General features: G+C 41.0%; 1 protein-coding gene across 1 annotated transcript; it reads left to right on the top strand.

Moving 5' to 3' along the window:
- The first annotated feature begins 106 nt into the window (after positions 1-106).
- Positions 107-24,956, top strand: upf3b (UPF3B regulator of nonsense mediated mRNA decay). Its single transcript, XM_078211813.1, has 10 exons — positions 107-490; positions 2,473-2,579; positions 8,758-8,864; positions 10,872-10,997; positions 13,834-13,947; positions 15,641-15,684; positions 15,824-16,015; positions 16,110-16,264; positions 22,115-22,418; positions 23,134-24,956. Exons 1-10 carry the CDS (start codon positions 380-382, stop codon positions 23,299-23,301), a joined length of 1,428 nt encoding a protein of 475 aa, XP_078067939.1. The 5' UTR covers positions 107-379; the 3' UTR covers positions 23,302-24,956.
- Positions 24,957-25,302: the final 346 nt, after the last annotated feature.

The following is a 25,302-nucleotide window of genomic DNA, read 5'->3' as shown; positions in this document are numbered from 1 at the left end:
TCAGTCCTGACTGCGAAACCTCGCGAGAACCGGGCCGGTGCGAGAACTAGCTTCACATCTCGCGATAACACGCAGTGAACCCGCCACCTCCCTCCAGCCGCCAATCAGAAGCGGAGGCGGGATTGAGTGACGTGACAGGGAGCGAAAGGCCAGGCTGAGGTGAAGTTGGGAGTGAGAGAGGCGGTAGGCCTGTACACTGAGGCAGGCAGACCTGTACACTGCGGGTAGGCTTGTACACTGAGGGTAAGCAGGCCTGTACACTGTGGGGAGGCTTGTACACTGGGAGTAGGCCTGTACACTGTGGGGAGGCCTGTACACTGAGGCAGGCAGACCTGTACACTGTGGGGAGGCCTGTACACTGGAGGCTGCGGCGGTAAACATGAAGGAAGACAAGGAGAATACCAAACCCCGGGAGAAGAAAGTGGAAGTTAAATTGGAGGAGAAGGCAGAGAGAGTCGAGAAGAAAGAGAAGAAGGAGATCCTGACCAAGGTTTGTGGAGCAACAGGCAGGACTCACTCCAGGAAGCAATGTCTCCCTAAATGGCTTGCTGCCCATACTCTGGTTAACGATCCACCTTTAGTTTTGTAAATTAAACCTGACGGTGTAAATATAGTTTAAGTTTATTTATTAAACACTAATATTGACAAATAAACTCTGGTGTCACAAGTAGGCTTACTTTGACACTGCAATGAAGTTACTGTGAAAATCCCCCCAGCCGCCACACTCCGGCGCCTGTTTGGGTACACTGAGGGAGAATTCCGCATAGCCCAATCCACCTAACCAGCACGTCTTTCTGACATTGGGAGGAAACTGGAGCACTTGGAGGAAACTCACGCAGACACGGGGAGAATGTGCAGACTCTGCACAGGCAGTGACCCAAGCCGGGAATCAAACCCGGATCTCTGGCGCTGGGAGGCAGCAGTGCTAACTATGATGCCTGTGATATTCTCTCTTCACGCTACATGTTTCTTTTCACCCTATTTGTAACTGCAATACTATATTCTGCACCCTCTCCTCCCCTAAGTACTCTATGAACAGCATGTTTTGTCTGTATAGTGCACAAGAAACAATACTTGTCACTGTATCCCAATACATGTGACAATAATAAATCAGCTCAATTGTACAGCTCCAAAGCAGTTGGGCTATTTTCTTGGAAGTTCCTGATTTCCCACTTTTTGTTTTCCCATGCATGTCGTTCTAATGAATGCTTATTTTTATTGTTGTAAGTGATTTGTATGGGAAATTCACTTTTTTCAACAGCAACAATAATAATAGCCTGAAAGAACTGGATTAATATGTGCACTTGTGGCTGAGTCATCTTGGAGTTTAAGTCAACTGCTTTAAGTTTGCATTAAATAATAGAAAATCTGCAGATCAGGCTGGATCTGGATGACCCTTTTTCGGTTTCTGTTTCCAGAATTGGCAGTATTTTACTTGTGTGTCGTATTTTCCTTTCTCCGATTTACTGATGCTATCAGCATTGCTGTTTGAACTGAAAGCATTTTTATAAGCGATGTTTCAATGTTTGAATGATCTGATGTGAAGTGTTTGTGTCATTAAAGTTTTTCTTGAATAGCGGTTTACTTGCCATTCTCTAACTGAGGTTGGCTCATTACATTTGCTACGCGAGTTGAATTCTGCTGAAGAGAGACATATTGCTGAAGCTGTTTGTCTTGCATTCATCGGGACAAACAAAAGAATGTCATATTTCAAAAGATCATCAATTTTTACTGCAGGAGAAAAGGTTACTGAATGGTTGGCGCACACAGTTTTAAAGTTTAGAGCAAGGATCTGTTCCCTGCAAATAAAAGAAATATGTTCAAGTCTCGAGCCTTTTTCTGAATTACCCAGAAGCTTGAGAAGCTGATAGTTCTGTCGCTTTTTCCATAACAATACCGTGACCATTTGCCAACCAATCAGCACCCTTTTCTCTTGTAGTATAAATAGTGATTGTTTGAAATTTGGCATTCTTGCGTTTGCCTTGATGAGTACAATACGAAAAGCTTTGGCAACACGGCACTTCTCGGCCTTTTGACAAATATCAAGCCCAAGAAGGGGCGTATTGCCTTATCTTGTCAGCTTGGATCTTGTTTGTCTCTCTTGTGGTGACCTTGAATTAGATTCGATTGGAATTTGAATTTTGTTTTTGGAACAAGTAAGGAACGGTTTTGGGTTTGTCCGATCCATTTAGAGTATTGGCTTTGTAACTTTAATGATGGAGTGAAAAATTAATAAAAAAACATGTTTCTCTTCAGAGCAGTCGTAACCTTAGTTACAAAACTGCAATAATTGTATTGTTTGCTCTTCTGTTTCTGTCATTTGGATGTTCACAGACAAAGTGGTTCACTGGATGTTTAATCGGAGCAATCTGTTCCTTAATTTAAAGCTATTTTAAAAATTGTTCTAACTTTAATATTGTATATGTTTGTAAAGAAATAGCTGATATATATTTAACTGCCTTTACCCATTAGGTGGTGATCCGCCGTTTGCCTCCCAGTCTGACAAAAGAACAGTTGGAAGAGCAACTTGCCCCATTGCCTGAGCATGATTACTTTGAATTTTTTTCTACCAATTCGAGGTAAGTAGTTATTGTAACAGAATTGCATCAAACTATTTTAAAAATCGCAAGGGCAACATGATCAAACTACCTTAAAAATCAGAGGGGGTTGCCTTTTGTTTCATTTAAACTCTTGCTTGTATCGATGGCCTCGACCTTCTGTAGTATTGATACTGTTGTAGTGATACTGCCATTCATGGGGTTGGCAGTTGATGAAATCTTGGCACCTCACTGAAAGAGACTAGAGTTTAATTTGCATGTGTGTCCTGAAATCACTTGATTGCGTTGATTATAAGCCTGATGAGCTGCAGAACAATTTTGGATATAAAACTGACAACACAACTCTGAAGGCAGATCCCATTCTGCCCATGGAACGCAAAAGGCTTTCAAGTTGCTGTCTTGTACAAACCTGTACTTGACACCGTGTAAAGTAATGTATGGTTGAACCTCACAGGGCTGTTGATTAAGAGGCTGCTCCCGCCTAGTCTAACATTAAGAAGCAGTCCTGAAGAACAGGACTGTGCACATGTATGAGATCACGCATGCTCAAAGTTATCACCTGGAGGAGTGAGTTTGCCTTGCACACCAGCTCTGCTTGGGCCTTAAACCCAAGACAAGATACTGGGGATGCTGGAAATCTGAAATAGAAACAGAATATGCTGGAATTACTCAGCAGATCTGGCAGCATCTGAGCAATAAGAGTTAATGTTTCAGGTCATAGACCTTTCTTCAGAACTGACTGAGAATTATATTTATTGTAACTCTCTCAGCGGGCAGCACTTCTGCACTGTTTGTTTGCAGTAAGGTTTGGAACTGTATAAAAAATTGGCTGCAAAGAACCTGATTTGTGAGCAGCCATTTCTGGATTTAATGTTTACAAAATAAGAGAGAATGCCCACAAGTGGAATTTTTGTAAGTATTTCTTATTTCATGAGGATGCGGCCTGAATCAGCTTGGTTGACCTGTTGGGGAAATTTCAACTGTAATGTTTTCACTTTTTGTTTTAACTCTTGCAATTGCAACAATAGATTTCAGCCTTTTGAGTTTAACCCGAAGATTATGATTTAGTTTGTGAGTGTTATGTTGGGCCAGAGTTCAATTTCTGAGCCGCAAATGTGTAACTAATAGAATAGGGGAGGGGTCAAGGAGATTTGGAAATCTAAAGAGAAAAGTAGTGGGACAGGAAGGGACAGAGAGTTTAACAGCAATTATACATTAGTGAATAAGGTCCACACAGGGAGTAGTGTGATGAAATAAAACTTCAGTTTAATTCGGAATTTGGGAATACATTGGGCCTTGGGACTTTTGCATGATTGCCAGCAGGGAAAGGGCCGCACATGTGCAGTTCATCCATTTTTGCATTCTTCAACTGGCTCTGCTCACATGCGAAGAAGAAAAGCGCAATCGTGCGCAGCTGTAGGTTAGGTGACCTGAAGAGGCACACCATTGCAGAGAAGGTATCCCAAGGAGTAGGACATAGGGAGGGGAACAAGGAAGAAGATGCCAAACCAGGGAGTGGGACAGAAACAGTTTCCAGGAGAAGGTCCTCGGTAAGGGGCAAAGACCGAGATCGGAAACTGATCCTGTTAGGTAAAGTTGAGAGAGAAAAGCAATAGCCTTCAAATTGAAGAGAGAGAGCTGCGAGGAGCAAATGAGCTTGAGAAAAGCCCTAAAGATTGAAGAGGGCAGCCTACGGTTGGTGATTCTATGCTGCAGACCATAAGGGAAAAGGTATCCTTTTGGAGCAGCTGTTCTGCTTGCCATGGCCGAAGATCTGAAACTGTGCTTAGAGCCTGAAGCTTGAGTGTACATGACAACCCAGGGGAAAAGAATCTCAAAGTGAGATTGAAACCCTGAGGTGAATCCTGATTAAATCTATCAAGTGAGGGTGATGTTTGGAGACAATTCATGGAAACAGAAAATAGGAGTAGTCCATTCGGCCCATTGAGCCTGCTCCACCATTCAATGTGATCATGGCTGGTCCTCTATCTCAACGTCATACTCCAGCACTCTCCCCATAACACTTGATACCTTTTAGAGCCTGGAAATCTATCCATTTTCTTCTTAAATAAATATATTCAGTGACGTAGCCTCCACAGCCTTCTGTGGTTAAAAAAATTACACTCTAATATTAATAATCATTCAATGTTATCTTCATCGAGCCATTTGCCAAACTTCAAAACACCAACAAAAAAGAACAATTTTACAAATTCAACTTTTACTAAATTGAACACTGGATTTTCAGAATTTTTAAATGTATTGCGTAAAGAATACAGTTGAAATTTGACAAATACTGACTCTTGTCATTTTAAAGCTAATTTAATATTTTAATTTGCAAGTGAGATCTTCAAATGGATAGATTGGAAACCCTTGTGAGAAAGTGCGAGACCGGCTGGCTTGCTGTGTGACAAGCATCTGGGCAGATTGTTGAAAAAAATCATAGAATCTGCTTTGGTTGCATCTGTCATTTACTTTGGAGTGTGATGTGTCTGACCAGTTGGTTCACATGTACTGCATGCTTACCCTGAATATTAGTATATAAGACAGATATGGTAATTTGTTTTATTTTTCCAAATTTGTATGCACCTGTAAAGATATAGTTGGGATGAAAGAATAGTGAATATTTCAATCACTATCTTGCATTTGTATTGAGATTTATGAACCTTTTTGTCTGGTGGAATATAGTTCACTTTTCTTGTTCAATAAATGTTTTATTCTGTGTTTTGAAAGTTCATCAGCAGTCTCCTGTGAGTTTGTTCAGTAACTCACCACGGTTTCTATAAAAAATAATTAGGATTTATCAAGCCAGGTTTCACACTGGGATCTGACTTTTCAGTAGTAACATCAGCTGGGATTGTAACAGTAGCAGTAACAGAAATGGAAAGGTTCTTTAGCTAAATGCTTGAAGCATCTGCATTAAGGTAGATGAATTAGTGGCACAAATAGAGAGAAATGGGCCAGAATTCTCTGGCCATTCATGTCGGTGGGATTCTCTGATCGCACCCTCTGCCCCAGGTTTCCCGGTGGCGTGGGTTGACTTCAATGGGAATTCCCATTATGACAATGGGACCAGAGGATCCTGCCACCAGGAAAAATGCTGAGGGAAGGCCAGAGAATCTCACCCATGGTGTATATCTAATCGTCATTATAATAACATGTTTACTTGGTGAGCAGGGTGGGGGAATAGGATGCACAATATTTCCTAAAGGCATACAGAGTGGCAAAGGAGGAGAGTTAGGCCTGATTGTAAAGAATTGCAGAAGGATATTAGTGGGAAAGGATCTTGACCTGGAAGGTCCTGAAGTAGAATCAATATGGGTGGAGATAAGGAAAAGCAAGAGTCCAAATGCTGGTGGGAGTAGTTTATAGGCCCCCTAACTGTACTGTTGGACAGAGCATTAAATGAATTATTGGAGGATTGAACAAAGGTGAAATAATAATTGTGGGATATTTTAATCTTCATATAGATTTCACCAATCAAATTGGCAAGAGTGGTCTAGCAAATGAGGTTTTAGAATGTTTTCAGTGATCAGTTTCTGTGGCAATACATTATTGAACCAACTGTGGATAAAGGTATTTTAGATCTAGTATAGTGTAATTGAGGCAGGGTTAATTAGCAATCTCAAAGTAAAAGATCCACTGGAAACAAGTAATCATAGTAAAATTAAATCCATGTTGAATTTGAATGCAACCTAATCCAATCACAGACTAGAATCTGAATCTTCAACAAAGCCAATTACATGGGTAAGGTTGATCGAGTAAATAGACAATGCGGTATATCCAAAGGTATAAACGGCAAAACATTTAAAGAGGCAAGTCAGAATGTTCAATATATACATTATTGAAAAACAAATATCAGGAAGAAAGATCCATTTGTGGCTTAATCAGGAAGTTTAGAATGGTGTGAGGTTAAAAGGAGAGGCTTATATATTCTCTTTTCCACCTTCAGTCGGGAAAAAGATTCAAAAGTCTGAGGTTACATACCAACCAACTCAAGAACAGCTTCTTCCCTGCTGCTGTCACCAACTTTTGAATGGACCTACCTTGCATTAAGTTGATCTTTCTCTACACCCTAGCTATGACTGTAACACTACATTCTGCACTCTCCCATTTCCTTCTCTATGAACGGTATGTTTTGTATAGCGCACAAGAAACAATACATGTAACAATAATAAATCAAATATAAGATCACAAAGAATAGTGGAGAGTCTGAGGATTGGGAATATTTTAGAAACTAACAGGGTCACCAAAAATTAATGAATTGGGAAAGTCTGGAATATAACCTGAAATATAAAGCAGGTCATATAAGCTTTTAAAAGTATATAAAAAGGAAGAGGATAGCTAAAATATATATTGGTCCCTGAGAAGCAGAGACAAAGGGAATGAGGAAATAGCAGAGGCATTGAACAGATATTTAGTGTCTGTCTTCGCAGCAGAAGAGAAAGGCATATCAGAAATGGAGGGTAAGCGAGGTGTGAAAAAAGTGATGAAATTAATATCTGCAGAGAAAAAATACTGGGGAACCTGACAAATCCCACAACCTGGTGGCCTGCATCATAGGGTTCTAAAAGAGATACCAAGAATGTCACTATTTCTGCTACTATGATTTTCCAAAATTCCCTAGCTCCAGCAGATTGAAAGTTAGCAAATGTGATACCTCTATTCAAGAAAGGAGGGGGAGAGTAACCTGAGAACTATAGGCCAGCTGGCCTGACATCGACTGTTGGGAAAGGATTGAAATCTATTATTAAGGAATAACGATGCACTTAGAAGATTATAGTATGAATAAAACAAGTTAACAATTCTGTTTGACAATTTTATTAGAGTGTTTTGAGAATATGGCCAATAGGGTAGATAAAGGAGATAAATGATTAAGATGTAGTGTACATGGATTTCCAAAAGTCATTTGATAAGGTGCCATACAAATGTTCAATAGGCAAGATAAGGACTCATGGCTTGGGGAGTACTAGCATGAATAGAGGGCTAGATAATGGACAGGAAGCAAAGAATATGCATAAATGGAGCTTCTCAAGTTGACAGTCTGTGATAAATGGAGTGCTGCAAGGATCAGTGTTGGGGTTTTAGCTGTATCCAGTATATTTAATGACTTGGACAAAGCAAGAGTAATGTATCTGAATAACTCCTCAGGCCAGTGTCCCTTCATCAGATTTCCTTTATTTACAAACTCAATTCCACTCCTAAGAGTTCTTCAGGTACAAAGTCAGAATCCTGACACTTATATATACAGGTGAGATTCCCTGATTGGGCTGGCAATCGTTACCTCAATCAGGGAGCTCATACCCCAAGAGGCCAACCTCATGTGCCTCGTTGAGGTCATTACAATATCTAAGTTTGTTGATGATACAAAACTTGGTGGAAATATTAAATCGTAAGGAAGAAACGGAGGCTGCAAAGAAATGTAGACAGATCAAGTAAGTGGGCAACAAGATGGCAGATGAAGTATAATGTGGAAAAGTGTGAAGTTATTCAATTTGGTTATAAGAATCGAAAACCAGAATATTTTCTAAAAGGTGTGAAACTTGTAACTGTTAACGTTCTGAGAGAACGTGCTTATAAAAGGAACTCTCAGGAAGGCAAATAGCATGTTGGCCTTTATTACGAAGAGATTGAAGTACAAGAGTAAAGAAGTTTGCTACAATTATACAGGACTTTGCCAAGATCACACCTGGAATGTGTTGTGCGATTTTGAACTCCGTACCTTAGGGAGGATATAATTCATTGGAGGCAGTACAACCAAGATTGGTCCCTGGGCTGAGAGGATTGTCCTGTAATGAGAGACTTGAGTAAATTAGGCCGATATCTCTAGAATTTTGGAGAACGAGACATGATCTCATGAAATGTATAAGATTCTGAAGGGGCTTGACAGGGTACACACTGAGAGGTTCTTTCCTTTAGCTGGGGAAAGTGGACTTCTGGGGCACAGTCTCAGGTTAAGAAGCCGATTATTTAGGACTGTGACTAGGAGAAATTTCTTATGAGCTACATGGTCTTCTTCTCCTATCTCTTGTGTTGTATGGAACTTGGTCTGGCTATAATAAGGGGAATTCTTTTTGTGTATGTTATGCAACCATAACTAATGACTGCAAATTTTATTATGTGTAATATTCCTACAAGATAATTGAAGTTGATTGCACCTTTCTGGTTTAATTCTGACCTAAAACCTCTTATTTTTCCACAGTTTATTTCCACACATATTTTCTAGAGCATACATCAACTTCAAAAACCAAGAGGACATTGTCCTCTTCAGGGATCAGTTTGATGGCTATGTTTTCATCGACAGCAAAGGTAAGGTATTTTTAACTTTGTACATCAGTAAGTATGCCGATACCTTCTCATTTGCTCCCCTTCTTTAGAATCACGGAACCCCTACAGTGCCGAAGGAGGCAATTTGGCCCATCGAGTCTGCACTGAAATTTACCCAGGCTTACCACGTATTTACCCTGCTAATTCCCTTAACCTATATATCTTGTGACATTAACGGGCAATTTAGCATGGCCAATCCACCCAACCTATACATCTTTGGACTGTGGGAGGAAACCGGAGCACCCGGAAGAAACCCATGCAGACATGGGGAGAACGTGCAAAACTCCACACAGCCAAGGCCGGAATTGAACTGGGTCCCTGGCGCTGTGAGGCAGAATCTATTAAGTCTTTGCCTTCAAGCATGCGTTTTCAAATATATATTATCAAGAATTGCTTGCATCTATCTTTTCTGGGTATGTTAACATTATTCAAAAATCTTTCAACTATAATGGGGATTATTCTGAGGCTTTACATTAGGCACAGAAGCATTATTAGAAATAAACAAACTTTTCCCATTTAAAATCAAACAAAACAGATGGAGAGTGAATCTTGAATGATTCTTTTTAAATACTTTTATTGCTTAAAGGAACATTGTTCTTGAAATTTCCCCCATTTGATGGATGTATATCTAATAATTATGCAGTAATTAGTACTGTTGTGACAATATTTGTTGTGCTTTTAAAGCATTCTATTAAAATGAAATGTTTCTCTTTGCATGATTGCGTTAGTCAAGATATGTTTAAAAAAAATTATGCTCTGGTTTTTGCAGCTGTGAGCAACTGTTGTGAGGAAATGTCAAGTAAAGCTGATTCTTTTCCCAGTTATTTGTATTGATCACGACTTTATTATGTTGCTTTTACTTTATTTCCGTCGGTGGATGTGAAACACAGCAGAGAATGAAGCTGCACATCCAATAGACCAATATCCTCACAGACTCATAGTTGATTTAATTATAAGGAACCTTTTAATTACTATTTGGTACCATAAATTATATTTTACTGTTGGTGCACCATAACTGGATTTATAGCACATTTGAAAGGAATTTGATTCCTGTAGCACAGGTGATAGTAATACTTCAGTCAGTAAAAACAATGCCAAGGCATAATGTACTCGGTGCCATTTTTTTTTCATTCGTTCATGGGATGTGGGAGTTGCTGGCCAGGCCAGCATTTATTGCCCATCCCCAATTGACCTTGAAAAGGTGGCAGTGAGCTGCTGCCTTGAACCGCTGCAGTCCATATGATGTAGGTACACCCACAGTGCTGTTAGGGAGGGAATTCCAGGATTTTTGACCCAGTGACATTGAAGAAACGATGATATATTTCCAAATCAGGATGGTGAGTGACTTGGAGGGGAATGGGATGTTCCCATGTATCTGGTTCCCTTGTATCTGGTTCCCTTGTCCTTGTAGATGGTCGTGGGTTTGGAAGATGCTGTCTAAGGAGCCTTGGTGAATTTCTGTCGTGCATCTTGTAGGTGGTACACTACTGCATTGTGCGTCAGTGGTGAAGGGAGTGAATGTTTGTGGATGGATGCCAATCCAGCAGGTTGCTTTTTCCTGGATGGTTTCAACTTCTTGAGTGTTTTTGGAGCTGCACTCATCCAGGCAAGTGGCGAGTATTCCATAACACTCGTGACTTGTGTCTTGCAGATGATGAACAGACTTTGGGGAGTTAGGAGGTGATTTCCTTGCCATAGGATTTGTAGCCTTTGACCTGATCTTGTAGCCACAATACTTATGTGGCTAGCCCAGTTCAGTTTCTGGTCAATGATAACCCCCAAGATGTTTTTAATGTAACCTTATTTACTAATTAAAATAACTGCAGAGTCTATCTTAAAGAAAGCATTAACATTTTTAGTTCCATTTGTTTATGAATTTAAGATGGCAGAAACATATATTGTTGAAGGAAGGTTTAATTTGAGCCATTCTTAATTGTCAGAGCTCCATTATTTTTATTCCCTGTGTTTGTCTCTTTGTCCAACCAATAGGTCAGGAGTACCCTGCTATTGTAGAATTTGCCCCTTTTCAGAAAATTCCCAAGAAGAAGAGCAAGAAAAAAGATGCAAAACTGGGAACTGTTGAAGATGGCATGGACCTCATACATTTTAGTGATGGTATGGAGAACCTATATTTCTTTTTCCAAGTAAACATTTTGTTGTAAAGTGTAATTTTCTTGTCCTATTCCATTTTGTTTCTACTTTCATGTCCTTCAGCTAGGTGGACAGAATTTAAATTACTCTCTCCTATTTATCACCATTGCTCTGTCACCTCATAGAAAATGTATTAAGCGAAGGCATGGATTTTTCAATCAGCAATGACGCTGGCTACTGAACTCCAACAGAGCTGTCCACAATGTTTTAGAAATCTTTGTGGCATGTTTTTGCCTTCCCCCTGGTTTGAACCTGGCACCAAATCAGGTAGAGCGCGTGGTGTCCAGGAACGGGGATGTCGTCAAGAAGTGGAAGCATCCAATCAAATGGAGGAATTCTCTCCCATCAGGAAACCAGGAAGTAAAATGCACTGAATAACGTTCAGTTTTTGCAAATTTTAGAGTTAAATAAAGATTTGATTTGACTGATTATTGTCACATGTATTGGGATACACTGAAAAGTATTGATTCTTGCGCGCTATACAGACAAAACATACCATTCATAGGGGAGAAGGAAAGGGTACAGAATATGGTGTTGCAGTTACAAATAGGGTGTAGAGAAAGATCAGCTTAGTATATGGTAGGTTCCTTCAAAAGTCTGACAGCAGCAGGGTTAGAAGATGTTCTTAAGTCAGTTGGTATGTGTTCTCAGATTTTTGTATCTTTTTCCTGACGGAAGAAGGTGGAAGAGAGTATGTCCAGGATGCGTAGGATCCTTGATTATACTGGCTGCTTTCCTGAGTCAGCGGAAAGTGTAGAACAAGTCAATGGATGGAGGTTGGTTTGCGTGATGGACTGGGTTACATTCACAACCTTTGTAGTTTCTTGCAGTCTTGGTCAGAGCAGGAACCATACCAAGCTGTGATACATCCAGAAAGGATTGTTTTTATGGCACATCTGTAAAAATTGGTGAGCGTCCCTGCTTAATTTCCTTAGGCTCCTGAGAAAGTAGAGGTGTTGGTGGGTTTTCTTAACAATAGCATTGGGCTGGAGGGACCAGGACAGGTTGTTGGTGATCTGGACACCTAGAAACTTGAAACTCTCAACCATTTTCTTTTCATCACTGGGTATGCACGTTAAAAGCTAAAATATCAAAGAAAGTTTTAAATGTGTTTATTAATAAGTTATATTGGTATCATATTGGGAAATATTGAAATAAATATAAAATTAGTTTTTCCAAGACCTGAGAGGTTCTTCAGCAGTAGTTATGACTTAGTATGACATTTAAACTCCTAGGCCGGTATATTGTACCCTGTGTCCAGTCCACTGGTGCGAGACCTTGCTGGGTTAAAAACCGGATTCAAAATCACACCCGTTCTCTCAATCTGTCACTAATGATTTTCTTCTGTTAATTTTTAATTCCATTAATTTAAGGAAATGCTGAAATCCTAGATGGGAAACAGCTGCAGATTAATTTATGTTGGATAGGGACAACTGAAGAATATGTTGGTTCTCCTGAAATGTTTAAAGATGCCACTGTTCTAGTTAATCTCTCATGTTGCAGATTAAACAGCAAAGCATAATTTACTTCTATTCCAGTCCCAAGGATCTGTGACGCTTTAACATGCCAATGTTAAATTGTCATGAATTTTGCTGTCTTTAGCCGGATGACTTGGCAGTACTTGAACAAAGAACAGTACAGCACAGGAACAGGCCCTTCAGCCCCTCCAAGCCCGTGCCGCATGATGCCCTAACTAAACTGATATACGTTTTGTGCAAGTGGGGGTTACAGGTCTCCTAGTACATCACAGGGAGTTGTGTAGCTGCCCCAGGACCAGTATTTCTGGTCTGTGGAGAGAAGTCTATTGTCTGGTCTGCCCTTCTCCTGGCGTAAAAAGAGTGGCTTTATTTGTTCTGTATTTTTGAGGACGCTGAATTGCCAGTTGTTTGGGTTCCGGTCTATTTGTGTTGTGTTATCATTGCTATGCTGACTGCTGTTGAAGTATTTTGAAGTAATGTACTATTTCTTTACTGCATTAGCACCACTTGTTGGGTCAGGGGAACGGAAAATATTCTTGAAATTGTGAACTTTTTTTTAATATACTGTGGCTCAGAGGTGGTTCCTTCTCTTGTGAAAAGCGTGAGCTTTTAATGAGATCAGAGAGACTGTTCCATAAGTTGGGAAATCAGAAACAAGCTAATCTTTTCTCCGGGTGAAAAAATGCTTCCAGCAATCTGAACACCAAGCCTAATCCAGGGGCACTGAGGCTAATTGTTAATGCCCTAACCACTAAACTAGACTTGAGGTCAACTAAGCCGAATGAGCCAGGGATCGCTGTACAAAACTGTCCAAGTAAACAAACCTGAGAAAAGTACAACAGGGAGGATTTAACAACCAAAAATATTGAAATTTAGCTGTTTTTCTTCACCCCCCCCCTTTCTTTGAAACTGATATTGTGGTTATGTTTTTTAAAACATTCTTAAATTAAACTGCTGTTGAGGGTAGACTAGGTTAACATCTTGAAGCAACCTCTTGTGCGGTACCTTGGGATGCAGGTTCAATCCTCTGTTGATTAGTCTTGCTGCTTCGGATAGGTGCAGAAGGGATTTCTGCTATTCCACAGTGGCAGGTCCCAAATGGCACTATTTGTAAGTGCCCCATTGTCACAGCAATATAAGTTCATGTCACAAGTTTCTCAGAAGCAAAGTTAGAGAATAAAGATTTTTTTTTTTAGGGAAGTGGCAGATTAATTGGATGTAAGAACCTTGAGATAACTTTTCTTTTTGAGTCTTGGTTATGTTTATTTTGGAACTGGTGCAAGTTTAAAAAAAAACTTTTTTGTACTTTTTTAAAATATCAGATCCTGAATATAAGAAGTTTTTGGAGAGTTATAATAATGCGGATGATGAGAAAAATTCAAACAATCCCGAAACACTTTTGGAGGAAATTGAAGCCAAAACGAAAGAGTTAGCAGGTAAAATGAGCTTTTTAAATAAATCTGATCAGTTTCCAAACTGGTATTTGTTTACCTCTTGCAGTTTGTTGATAAAAATGACAAATTGCAGTACTTGATCCCATAAATTATTGCAGAATTAATTTACTAATCATTTGCTTTTCAATCTTAATGTATAAACCTTTAGCTGCATGTAATTTCTAAATACAATAATCTTCAATGCAGTGCTGCACTAATTGACATGATTTAATTCCTTAGTCTTCCCTCATGGTTTGTTGTGTGCTCTGTCAGGCGATAGGTAGTCGTTGGATCACATTGTTTTAACCTGCCTGATATAAGTTTTGTAATTTTTTTACGGAAATGTTTCTGTTATGGCCACGCATGCATAATCAGGCCTTGACTTGAACAGCTTGCATGCCGTTTAAATTATTTTAAAACGTATTTCCCATTGTCTGTTACTTGTATTTAATTTTCTGATCTGCTGCCGTATCCCCTCCTCACTACTTGCATAGCCCTGATGAGATCCTAAACCAGGGCGGATAGTGCAGTACATATGACGTATTTATGAATTCCAATCCTCCTGTCAATTGAATTCCATGAATTGGTGAGCTGGTGTCTGAAAATAAGTTGAAACAGCTGGGTGGTTGGGGTTATTGTTTAATCCAGCTGATTCACTAATCCCCTTCAAGGGAAGGAAAATGTTACATATCTCTATTCTGAGTCCACCCTAATAGCTGACTCTTGATGCCCTCTGAAGCATCCTAAAACGTCATTCGCAGCAACTATATTGTTAGGTAATAAATACATTATCCCTATGAAATACAGCCCTGATCACACGTCCACAAGCTCAGTTTGTAAATGCTGCCTCATTTTATACTAATGCTTTCAATTCGTGATGCAATGTGCTTTATTATATAACATAGCTGATCTCTATCTAGTATATTCTCATAGAGTCATATAGCGCAGAATCTTTGGCCCATCAAGTCTGCACTGACACATTAGAAGACCTGAACTCCCACCTAATCCCGTCTGCCAGCACTTGGCCCATAGCCCTGGATGTTATGATGTGCCAAGTACTCACCTAGATACCTTTTTACCACCCTCCCAGGCAGCGCATTCTAGAATGTCACCACTCTCTGGGTAAGAAAGTATTTCCTCACATCCCCCCTAAACTTCCTGCCTCTCACCTTGAACCTGTGTCCCCTAACCAAAGGGAACAGCTGCTCCTTATCCACTCTGTCCATGTCTCATAATCTTGTACACCTCGATCAGGTCGCCCCTCAGTCTTCTCTGCTCCAACGAAAACAACCCAAGTCTATCCAACCTCTCTTCATAACTTAAATCTTCCATCCCAGGCAGCATCCTGGTGAATTTCCTCTGCACTCCCTCTATTTGGTCCAACCAGTCCTTGCCTTGTTAATGCTCCATTCATTGCTTCCAACCTTCCTCATCCAACTCTTATCAGCCTAATCCTCCCTTCCATTCTTCCTCCTATGTTTATCTAATTTCCCCTCAAATACATGTGTAAAATTAACCTCAGCCACTTCCTGTGGTTCCACATTCACCCCACTCGCTAGAAAAATAGGTTTCTTTTGAACTCCCATTTGATTTATTTCATATATTTACGTTTTCCCAGTGTTGTTGCCATTTTGTCAGAACTCAAAATCAAAAGTTTTTTTGCATGGATGAAATAATTATTCTTTACACTTAACAGCTAAAAAAACCACACCGCTTTTGGACTATGTGAAAAATAAACAGGTAAGTGATTTTCTGATTTTTGTCATTTTTTAAAAAGCCAAAATAAGGAAAAGCAATTCTGTGTTTATTCAAGCTTGTCATTAATTGTCTCCTGTGCGTCCGTTATGTTCACCCTCTCCCCACACCATCCTGATACCAGAGAATACGAGAGGAAAAGAGAGAAGAAAGGAGGAGAAGAGAGCTGGAAAAGAGGCGACTCCGAGAAGAAGAAAGGAGAAAATGGAGAGAGGATGAAAGGCGGAAAAGGAGAGAAGCAGAGAAGCAAAAGAAGATGCTGGAGAAAGGATTTGATAAAGAGAAGGACAGATCAAAGGATGAACCTAAGATAAAGGTACCTGAAATTATGTCAATGTTCTAACAAAAGCACTTTTATTTAACATTTTTAAAACAATGTCGAGCAACAAAATATAATTGTGTATTTGTAGCTTCTGAAGAAATCAGATAAAGGAGATGACTCCAGTTTGGAAAAGTCCAGGGAGAAAGTGAAGAAACTGGAGAGGGAAAAAGCTAAAGAGGACCGACCGTTCACTGGACAGAGTAAACGCCTGGAAAGTGCCATCAAAGAAGATAAAGGAAAGAAGTGAGTGAGCATAAATTAAACTCTTTACATCCTTTTACAGTCGTCTTATTTGGATGCAGGTTCAGTATGCACAGCCTCTTGCCCATGATACTAAATTGGTGTTGTGGTTTGCATGCATACTACAATCAAGGAGGAACTCAATGGTATAAATCATAAGGAAATGTGTTTTCTGTGCTAATATTGTCATTGGTCTAGTGTTCAAGAACTGATTTCTTCCCTATATTAGTTCAGAACGGCCACATCATCAACCAAGGTCTCATTTCTCTTGGTGTTTTTCTTCCAGTACACCTGGAGGGATTTCCTAGGTGACTTCTTGACGATTGTTGGAATTCTGCCGTCCCACCCGCCTCGGGAATCAAGAGTGGGCAAGGGGCGTACAGTGGGAAGGTCCGTTGACCTTGGGTGGGATTTTCTGGTCTCCGGTCAAGTGAGGCCGTAAAATCCTGCCCTGTGTCTTTTTAAGCAATCAGCTACATGTGTTAGCTGAGGTAAACCTCCTCTTTCTCTGTATTAAGCATTAATTCCTGGTAAAGGCAACGAAGTGAGATATGACCTAGTATCTGGTAAAGCATCTTTTGGGGTTGATGTGAGTGGCAGGGCTTGTACATATTTTCTCCCTTATTCTTTTCTGTGCAAGACTATTTGATTTTTTTTTTTAAATCATTTATGAGATGTGGGTATAGCTGGCTAGTCCAGCATTTGTAGCCCATCCCTAGTTGCCCTTGAGAAGGTGATGCTGAGCTACCTTCCTGAACTGCTGCAGTCCCTGTGGTGTAGGTACACTCACAGTGCTGTTAGGGAGGGAATTCCAGGACTTTGACCCAGGAACAGTGAAGGAACGGCAATGTGGTGATTTGGAGGGGAACCTCCAGGTGGTGGTGTTCCCAGGTATTTTGCTTCTCTTGTTCTTGTAGATGGAAGTTGTCGTGGGTTTGGAAGGTGCTGCCTAAGGAACCTTGGTGAGTTCCTGCAGTGCATCTTGTAGATGGTACACATGCTGCCTCTGTTTGTCAGTGGTGGAGGGATTGAATGTTTGTGGAATTGTTAGCAATTAAGCAGGTTGCTTTGTCTTGGATGGTGTCAAGCTTGAGTGTTGTTGGAGCTGCACTCATCTAGGCAAGTAGAAAGTATTTCACCACACTCCTGACTTGTGCCTTGTAGATGGTGAACCGACTTTGGGGAGTCAGGAAGTGAGTTACTTGTTGCAGGATTCCTAACTTCCAGTTTATATGGCTAGTCCAGTTCAGTTTGTGGTCAACTGTAACCCCCAGGATGTTGACAGTGGGGGATTCATTGATGGGAGCGCCATTAAATGTCAAGGAGTGATGGTTACATTCTGTATTGTTGAAGATGGCCAATGCCTGGCACTTGTGTGGTATGAATGTTATTTGCCACTTGCCAGAGCAAGGCTGGATATTGTCCAGGTCTTGCTGCATTTGGATATGAACTGCTTCAGTATCTGAGGAATCACAAATAGTGCTGCACGTTATGCAGTCACCTGCAAATGTCTCCTCTTCTGCTCTTATGGAAAGAAGGTCATTGATGAAACAGCTGAAGATGGTTGGACCTGGGATACTACCCTGAGGAACTCATGCAGTGATGTCCTGGAGCTGAAATGATTGACCTCCAACCACCACAACCATCTTCCTTTGTGCTCGGTATGACTCCGACCAGCTTAGAGACTTCCCCTGATTCCCATTGACTCCGGTTTTGTTAGGACTCCGAAGTCATATGCAGTCAAATGCAGCCTGATATCAAGGGCTGTCACACTCACCTCACCTCTGGTATTCAGCTCTTTAGTCCCTGTTTGAACCAAGGCCGTAATGTGGTCAGGAGCTGAGTGACCCTGGCAGAACGTGATCTGAACATCCACAAACAGTTTATTGCTGAGTCAGTGCCGCTTGATAGCACTATTGATAACCCTTTCTATCACTTTGCTGATGATTGAGAGTAGACTGATATGGCACTAATTGGCTGGGTTGGATTTGTCCTGTTTCTTGTGTACAGGATATTCAGAAATTTTCCACACTGTCGGGTACATGCCAGTGCTGTACCTATACTGGAACAGGTTGACTAGAGGCACGACAGGTTCTGGAGCATGAGTCTTCAGGACTATTTCCAGAATATTTTCAGGGCCCATAGCTTTTGCAGTATCAGCCTTTTCTTGCTATCACGTGGAGTGAATTGAATTGGCTGAAGACTGACATCTGTGCTGCTAGGGATCTTTGGAGGAGACCGAGATGGATCATCCACTTGGCACTTCTGGCTGAAGATTGTTGCAAATGCTTCATCCTTTTGCACTGATGTGCTGGGCTCCTCCATCATTGAGGATGGAGACATTGCTGGAATTTGTGCGCACAGATCTGTATCTTTCCACTCTGCAGCCCAGAGCAGTTCAAAGTTTAAACTTGTCTGTTGAAGGAACACTTTATGATGAGACATCAGTATGATAGTGCACAAAGACTCGAGGTCTAGTAACAACCCTAAACCCTTATCTGGATCAATAAGTTATGACTCAAGTGAATGTTGTACCGTGAGTGAATTAATCAGCTTGCATTTATGTAGCACCTTTCATGATCTCAGCAAGTCCCAAAGTGCTTCACAGCTAATCGGGTACTTTTGAGTTAAGTTGTAACATAAGAAATGTGGTCGTCAATTTGCACACGGGTAAGTTTTAAAGTTTATTTATTAGTGTCACAAGCAGGCTGACATTAACACTGCAATGAAGTTACTGTGAAAATCCCCTAGTCGCCACACTCCGGTGCCTGTTTGGGTACACTGAGGGAGAATTTAGCACGGCCAATGCACCCTAACTAGCACATCTTTTGGACTGTGGGAGGAAACCGGAGCACCCAGAGGAAACCCATGCAGACATGGGGAGAATGTACAAACTCCACACAGACAGTGACCCAAGCCAGGAATCGAACCCGGGCCCCTGGTGCTCGGAGGCAGCAGTGCTAATGAGTGTGCAAATAAATGCTCTCGCAATTCACTGATGTTGGTTTAAGGATAAGTATTGGCCAAAATTACAGAACAAACTCACCAGCTCTCCTTCATAATAGTGCCTTGGGATTGTTTACATCCACCCAGAGTGTGCATCAGGCCTTGGTTTAATTTCTCACCCGAAGTATGGCAGCTTGGCCTCCTGCACTGTAGGGATTCTATGATTCTGTCAGTGCAGCACTTTGAGTGTTGTGCTAAAGTGTGAGCTGAGAGTGGGACTTTAACCCACAGCCTTCTGGCTTAGAGATGAGAGTATCACCATTATGCTGCAGGTGACACCAAAGTAATGGAAGTTTGCTGCACATTTAGCTTGGTTGTAATGAGCCATGTTAACCAGAAATCCAAATTGTAACTGTTTGAAAAGAACTGGAATGGGTTGGCCCGGACAGTTTCACTAGTGCACTTGTATTCTAACACGCCAGATGAATAAGAACATAAGAAATAGGAGCAGGAGTAGGCCACCTAGCCCCTCGAGCCTGCCCCGCCATTCAGTAAGATCATGGCTGATCTGACGTGGATCAGTACCACTTACCCGCCTGATCCCCATAACCCTTAATTCCCTTACCGATCAGGAATCCATCCATCCGCCCTTTAAACATATTCAGCGAGGTAGCCTCCACCACCTCAGTGGGCAGAGAATTCCAGAGATTCACCACCCTCTGGGAGAAGAAGTTCCTCCTCAACTCTGTCTTAAACCGACCCCCCTTTATTTTGAGGCTGTGTCCTCTAGTTTTAACTTCCTTACTAAGTGGAAAGAATCTCTCCGCCTCCACCCTATCCAGCCCCCGCATTATCTTATAAGTCTCCATAAGATCCCCCCTCATCCTTCTAAACTCCAACGAGTACAAACCCAATCTCCTCAGCCTCTCCTCATAATCCAAACCCCTCATCTCCGGTATCAACCTGGTGAACCTTCTCTGCACTCCCTCCAATGCCAATATATCCTTCCTCATATAAGGGGACCAATACTGCACACAGTATTCCAGCTGCGGCCTCACCAATGCCCTGTACAGGTGCATCAAGACATCCCTGCTTTTATATTCTATCCCCCTCGCGATATAGGCCAACATCCCATTTGCCTTCTTGATCACCTGATCAAGCTATCACTCTTTGCACCGATTGGCCTTGTCATGCAGTGAACTGCATCTACTTAAGTTGTGAAATTAATTCAATAAATCTGTTAATTTAAATCAAGAGAAAATGAATAGGAAATAATCAGATTGTCATAAGAATCCAACTACCTCACAAACCTCTTATGGTAGAAACACCATCCACCTACCCAGTCTGGCCTGCATGTTTCTCCAGTGCCACGCTCCTTGTTTGGCTTTTAATGTGTTTTCAAAAGCCACTTAGTTTTAAAGCCTTCACTAACGTATGGCCGGTGAGCCTAACATCTGTAGTGGGTAAGTTGTTAGAAGGTATTCTGAGAGACAGGATCTACAGGCATTTAGACAGGTAAGGACTGATTAGGGACAGTCAGCATGGCTTTGTGAGTGGAAAATTATATCTCATAAATTTGATTTTTTGAAGGTGTAACCAAGAAGGTAGATGAGGGCAGTAGAGTCGACGTTGTCTACATGGACTTTAGCAAGGTCTTTGACGAGGTACCGCATGGTAGGTTGTTGCATAAGATTAACTCTCGTGATCCCGGGTGAGGTCGCCAATTGGATACAAAATTGGCTTGAAGACAGAGGTTGGTTGTAGAGGGTTGTTTTTCAAACTGCAGGCCTGTGACCAGCGGTGTGCCTCAGGGATTGGTGCTGGGTCCACTGTTATTTGTCACTTATATTAATGATTTGGATGAGAATTTAGGAGGAACGGTTAGTAAGTTTGCAGGTGACACTAGGATTGGTGATCTCGGACTGCAATGGGATCTTGATCAATTGGGCCAGTGGGCTAACGAATGGCAGATCGAGTTTAATTTAGATAACTGCAAGGTGATGCATTTTGCTAGATCGAATCGGGGCAGGACTTATTCAGTTAATGGTAGGGTGTTAAGGAGAGTTATGGAACAAAGAGATCTCGGGGCACAGGTTCATAACTGCTTGAAAGTGGAGTCACAGGTGGACAGGTTGGTGAAGAAGGCATTCGGTGTGCTTTGTTTCATTGGTCAGAACATTGAATACAGGAGTTGAGATATCTTGTTGAAGTTGTACAAGACATTGGAAAGGCCACACTTGGAATACTGTGTACAGTTCTGGTCACCCTATTATAGAAAGGATATTATTAAACTAGAAAGAGTGCCAAAAAGATTTACTAGGATGCCACCTGCACTTGGTGGTTTGAGTTATAAGGAGAGGCTGGATAGACTGGGACTTTTTTTCCCTGGAGCGTAGGAGGCTGAGAGGTGATCTTATAGAGGTCTATAAAATAATGAGGGGAATAGATAAAGTAGATGGTCAACATTTTTTCCCAAAGGTAGGGGAGTCTAAAACTAGAGGGCATAGGTTTAAGATAGAGGGGAGAGATACAAAAGGGTCCAAAGGGACAGTTTTTTTCACGGAAGGTGGTGAGTGTCTGGAACGAGCTGTCCGAGGTGGTAGTAGTAGAGGCAGGTACAATTTTGTCTTTTGAAAAGCAATTAGACAGTTACATGGGTAAAATTGGTATGGAGGGATAGGAGTCAAACATGGGCAATTGGGACCAGCTTAATGGTGGACAAGTTGGGCTGAAGGGCCTGTTTCCATGCTGTAAACCTCTATGACTCTATCTTCTTAGGGCAACATGTGATAAGCAAGTAAATGCAACCTTGGCAGCATTCGGCATGTCCCAAAGTGAATATGATTCATATTTTTTAAAATTCTGTTGTAACTCTTGAGTAAGTTTCACTTTGTTTGTGCTTGACAGGGTTGAAGATGACGGTGGAAGAGACTACAGAGATAAAGAGGAAAGGGAACGTGAGAGACGGCTGAAGGAGAAAGAGCGTCAGAAGCGGCAGGAGGAAGAGCGATGGAAGCCAAGGGAACGATGCGAGGCTGACAAACCTTTCCGAAAAAAAGATGAAGAGCTCAAGAAGGAAAAGGATCAAACAAATGAAAAGACCAGGAAGAAGGAGAGCTCGGAGATTACAGCAAGCTATGACAAGTTGGAGAAAGCAAAAGAAGAGAAGAAAGAAGATAGTGCAGCAAAAAAGGAACGAATCCGAAATAAGGTATGCAATGTTTCATTGAGAAAATCTTGTAAAGGAAGGATTAGTAAAACCTGCTCTACCTGCCTCTACTATAAAAACATCCACATTGCAAATATAATACTCAGTCATCGCTTCTCTCAATAGTGCATTTTGGAGCCATTTCATCAAATATCTGCACACTGATTCTATTTTTTGGTTAATATATATTGTTCTGCAGGTTGGCATCAATGGCAATCATGCATGTAATTTATAAAATAAATGGATGTAAACTCGTTAAAATTGCTAAGCAAATATATGAAGCTTAATAATTCCACAAAAATGAATCTTGAGTACAATCTCAGTGGCTTGATTACATTATAGTGTGTTGAAAAGCTTAGGTTAATTTATAGCTACTAATAGAAAGCAAAATTCTTTTTTTAATCCTAGTCTGTGGTAGTATTGAAATCGAGCAGTGCAGTATCCACTTTTCATTTCAAAAATAAGGAATACTTTTAAGGGTATATCAGTGGCCTCTGAGTTTATCCAATGTAGATGTCCTGTTGTAAGCAATTGAAGATAGATGTATTGACGGTGTTAATCTGAATATAGTTATAAATTTTGCTCTGATTGCATTGCCTGTGATGTGCTTAATTAAAGAGAAGACATTTTATCATATTGAGATGTGGTGTCATTTAATCCAACTCTCAGAATTGTCATTCATCCAGATGTTTTCAGTTTTTTTACTTGTTATTTACAGGACCGTCCGACTATGCAGCTGTACCAGCCAGGGGCACGGAACCGCAGCCGGTTAGTGACCAGTGCAAAGTCCAGCGAGAGCAGCATAAAGTCGCCGGATGCGAGGGAGGAGAAAAAAGAGGAGTTTGAGGCTTCTAGGAATATTGCAGAAAAGGAGAGTGAAGAATGAAACAGCTGCTAGCAGTTCAAAGGTGGAGCAGTCACGGTACACCGACCAAAATATGGGGAAGTCCAGGAGTGTGCTTATTGGAGAGGAGTTCAGAGAACAAGGCTGGTGTGGTTGCTTGTGAGATAAAATGTTTGAAACTGGTAATTTCCCTATTTTAGGAATGGAGGTTTTATTTTGCCATCACAATTGTGACAGGGCACAAATGTGCAAGATTATTGCAGTCGGAGGTCAGCCAGGATGTAAATTAGACATTGTGCTTACTAGACAGGTGCTAGTGACTCTGAAAATGTTCTCGCCAACAGCTTTGAAATGATATTAATGACATCCCATCATTTGCTTCAGTAGGCAGATCACAAGTAAAGGAAGTATTCTGTCAGCTACAGCAGAATTCTGCCGGCAAATGCGAGTAACTTCCTGGGTCGTATGTTAAAATACACGTTTGGTGCACCATTACAGATTATTGCATGGGAGACCAAATCCTTAGTGGCCTTATTGACTTTTTCACCTGTGGAATGTATGAAAAGACCCAGGGAGGAGGGGTGGGAGGGGGGGGCGCGGGGGGGAGCAGTTGTCCTATGTGCTACATTTTAGGGTTAGACTTGATTTGTCTCGAACTAAAAATGTGGAAAAGGTACTGGTCGTATTGAAGGGACTGTGAAGGTTATGTAAATCTGCAGTGCTATTCTTTTTACCCTTTCAAAGTTTAACTAATAGGCCTTAGTGATTTATGTGGGAAGAGCTTAGAAACTTTAACTTTGTTCACTTCTTGTTTCTGTGCCAATCCAGTTCTTTTAACTGAAATTGTACCCCATCACCCAGCCACGTATAAAGTATGCATAAGAACTTATTCAAAAAATAGTCGGAAATGATTCACACCTGCCTCTTTGCATTTCATCAAAAATTTGCTTTCAACACAACTCTCTCACTCTATTTCATTTCAAAGGCACTCTTCCTTAGGAAGCCTTCTACAGTGCCCCTGCCTGTTCCTCCAGCAGAGGGTGCTGATAACATGGCAACCTGAAGTCTTTAGTAGCTGATGTTGCGTGTTATGGAAACCTACTATAGGATGGATAGATACGTATACTCTCTTTTATTAAACAAAGGTACTGGAATGGCAGTCTGAGTTTTGACGTAGAAAAACACTTGGAATTCATCGCAATGGGGGTGCGTTGGGGAGGGGGGTTGGGGGCTGGTTTCTTAGAAGAAGGGAGAAATTAAATCTGTTCAGTAACCAGTTTTATTTGGAAGATTCACTTCTGAAGAGTGTGGCTATTTTTGGATTATGTGTGGCAGTCTAAACAGGCAAGTATTGAGCCTGTTTCTTGATCCCTGATTTGCAATGTTGCTGGTTCTTTGTGCTTTTTTTTAATGTCTGGTAGACATTGTGCGCACATTCAGGGTCTGAGAAATGGTAACAATCAAAAAGAAACGCAACTAGGAACAGCAAATACTGTTGGCTTTACTTTTAGTGCAGCGTCAGAAAGGTTGCAAAGCTGGTGGTACATTCCAAGAACTGTTGAAATGATTCCTGCAGTAGAAAATTGACATTTTTGCTACTTTTAATCCTCAAAGCGATGCATTTGCTTTTTTTCATGAATTGTTTATATTTTCAACAGTGTTGAACACTTGTAATCAATAAATATCACGACAAGGTGTGTGCACTTCTGTTTTGTCCAGATTTTAGCAGTTTTAACCGCATCCTTTATTTATTTGAGTATATTTCTAGACGGTCATAGAATTTTTACAGCACAGAAAAAGGCTATTGGAGCTATCGTGCCTGTGCTAGCTTCTTTGCAAGAGCCATCGAATTAAATTCCACACCATGACTTTTTCTACATAAATCCTCAAGATTCCGCCAGTCTTTTGGGTCAGATGTTCCGGGTCTTAACAAGCCTCTATGAAGCAATTTCTCCTCGTTTTCCCCACTAGGGCTCCAATTTTCGTGAGAGGTCTCAAAACAGGATTTCCAATGTCATAATGACGACGCAATTGTGCTCTTCA

The sequence above is a fragment of the Mustelus asterias genome, chromosome 4 (assembly GCF_964213995.1).
Source record: "Mustelus asterias chromosome 4, sMusAst1.hap1.1, whole genome shotgun sequence".
Taxonomy (NCBI): domain Eukaryota; kingdom Metazoa; phylum Chordata; class Chondrichthyes; order Carcharhiniformes; family Triakidae; genus Mustelus; species Mustelus asterias.
This window is presented reverse-complemented; position numbering and strand designations above follow the sequence as displayed.

What these genes read in the sequence shown, in the direction of transcription:
- upf3b (XM_078211813.1), top strand. Translation starts at nt 380, where the DNA reads ATGAAGGAAGACAAGGAGAATACCAAACCCCGGGAGAAGAAAGTGGAA. An exon ending in TTTTTTTCTACCAATTCGAG is followed by an intron (nt 2,580 to 8,757) that starts GTAAGTAGTTAT and finishes ATTTTTCCACAG; the next exon opens with TTTATTTCCACACATATTTT. An exon ending in ACTATGTGAAAAATAAACAG is followed by an intron (nt 15,685 to 15,823) that starts GTAAGTGATTTT and finishes TCCTGATACCAG; the next exon opens with AGAATACGAGAGGAAAAGAG.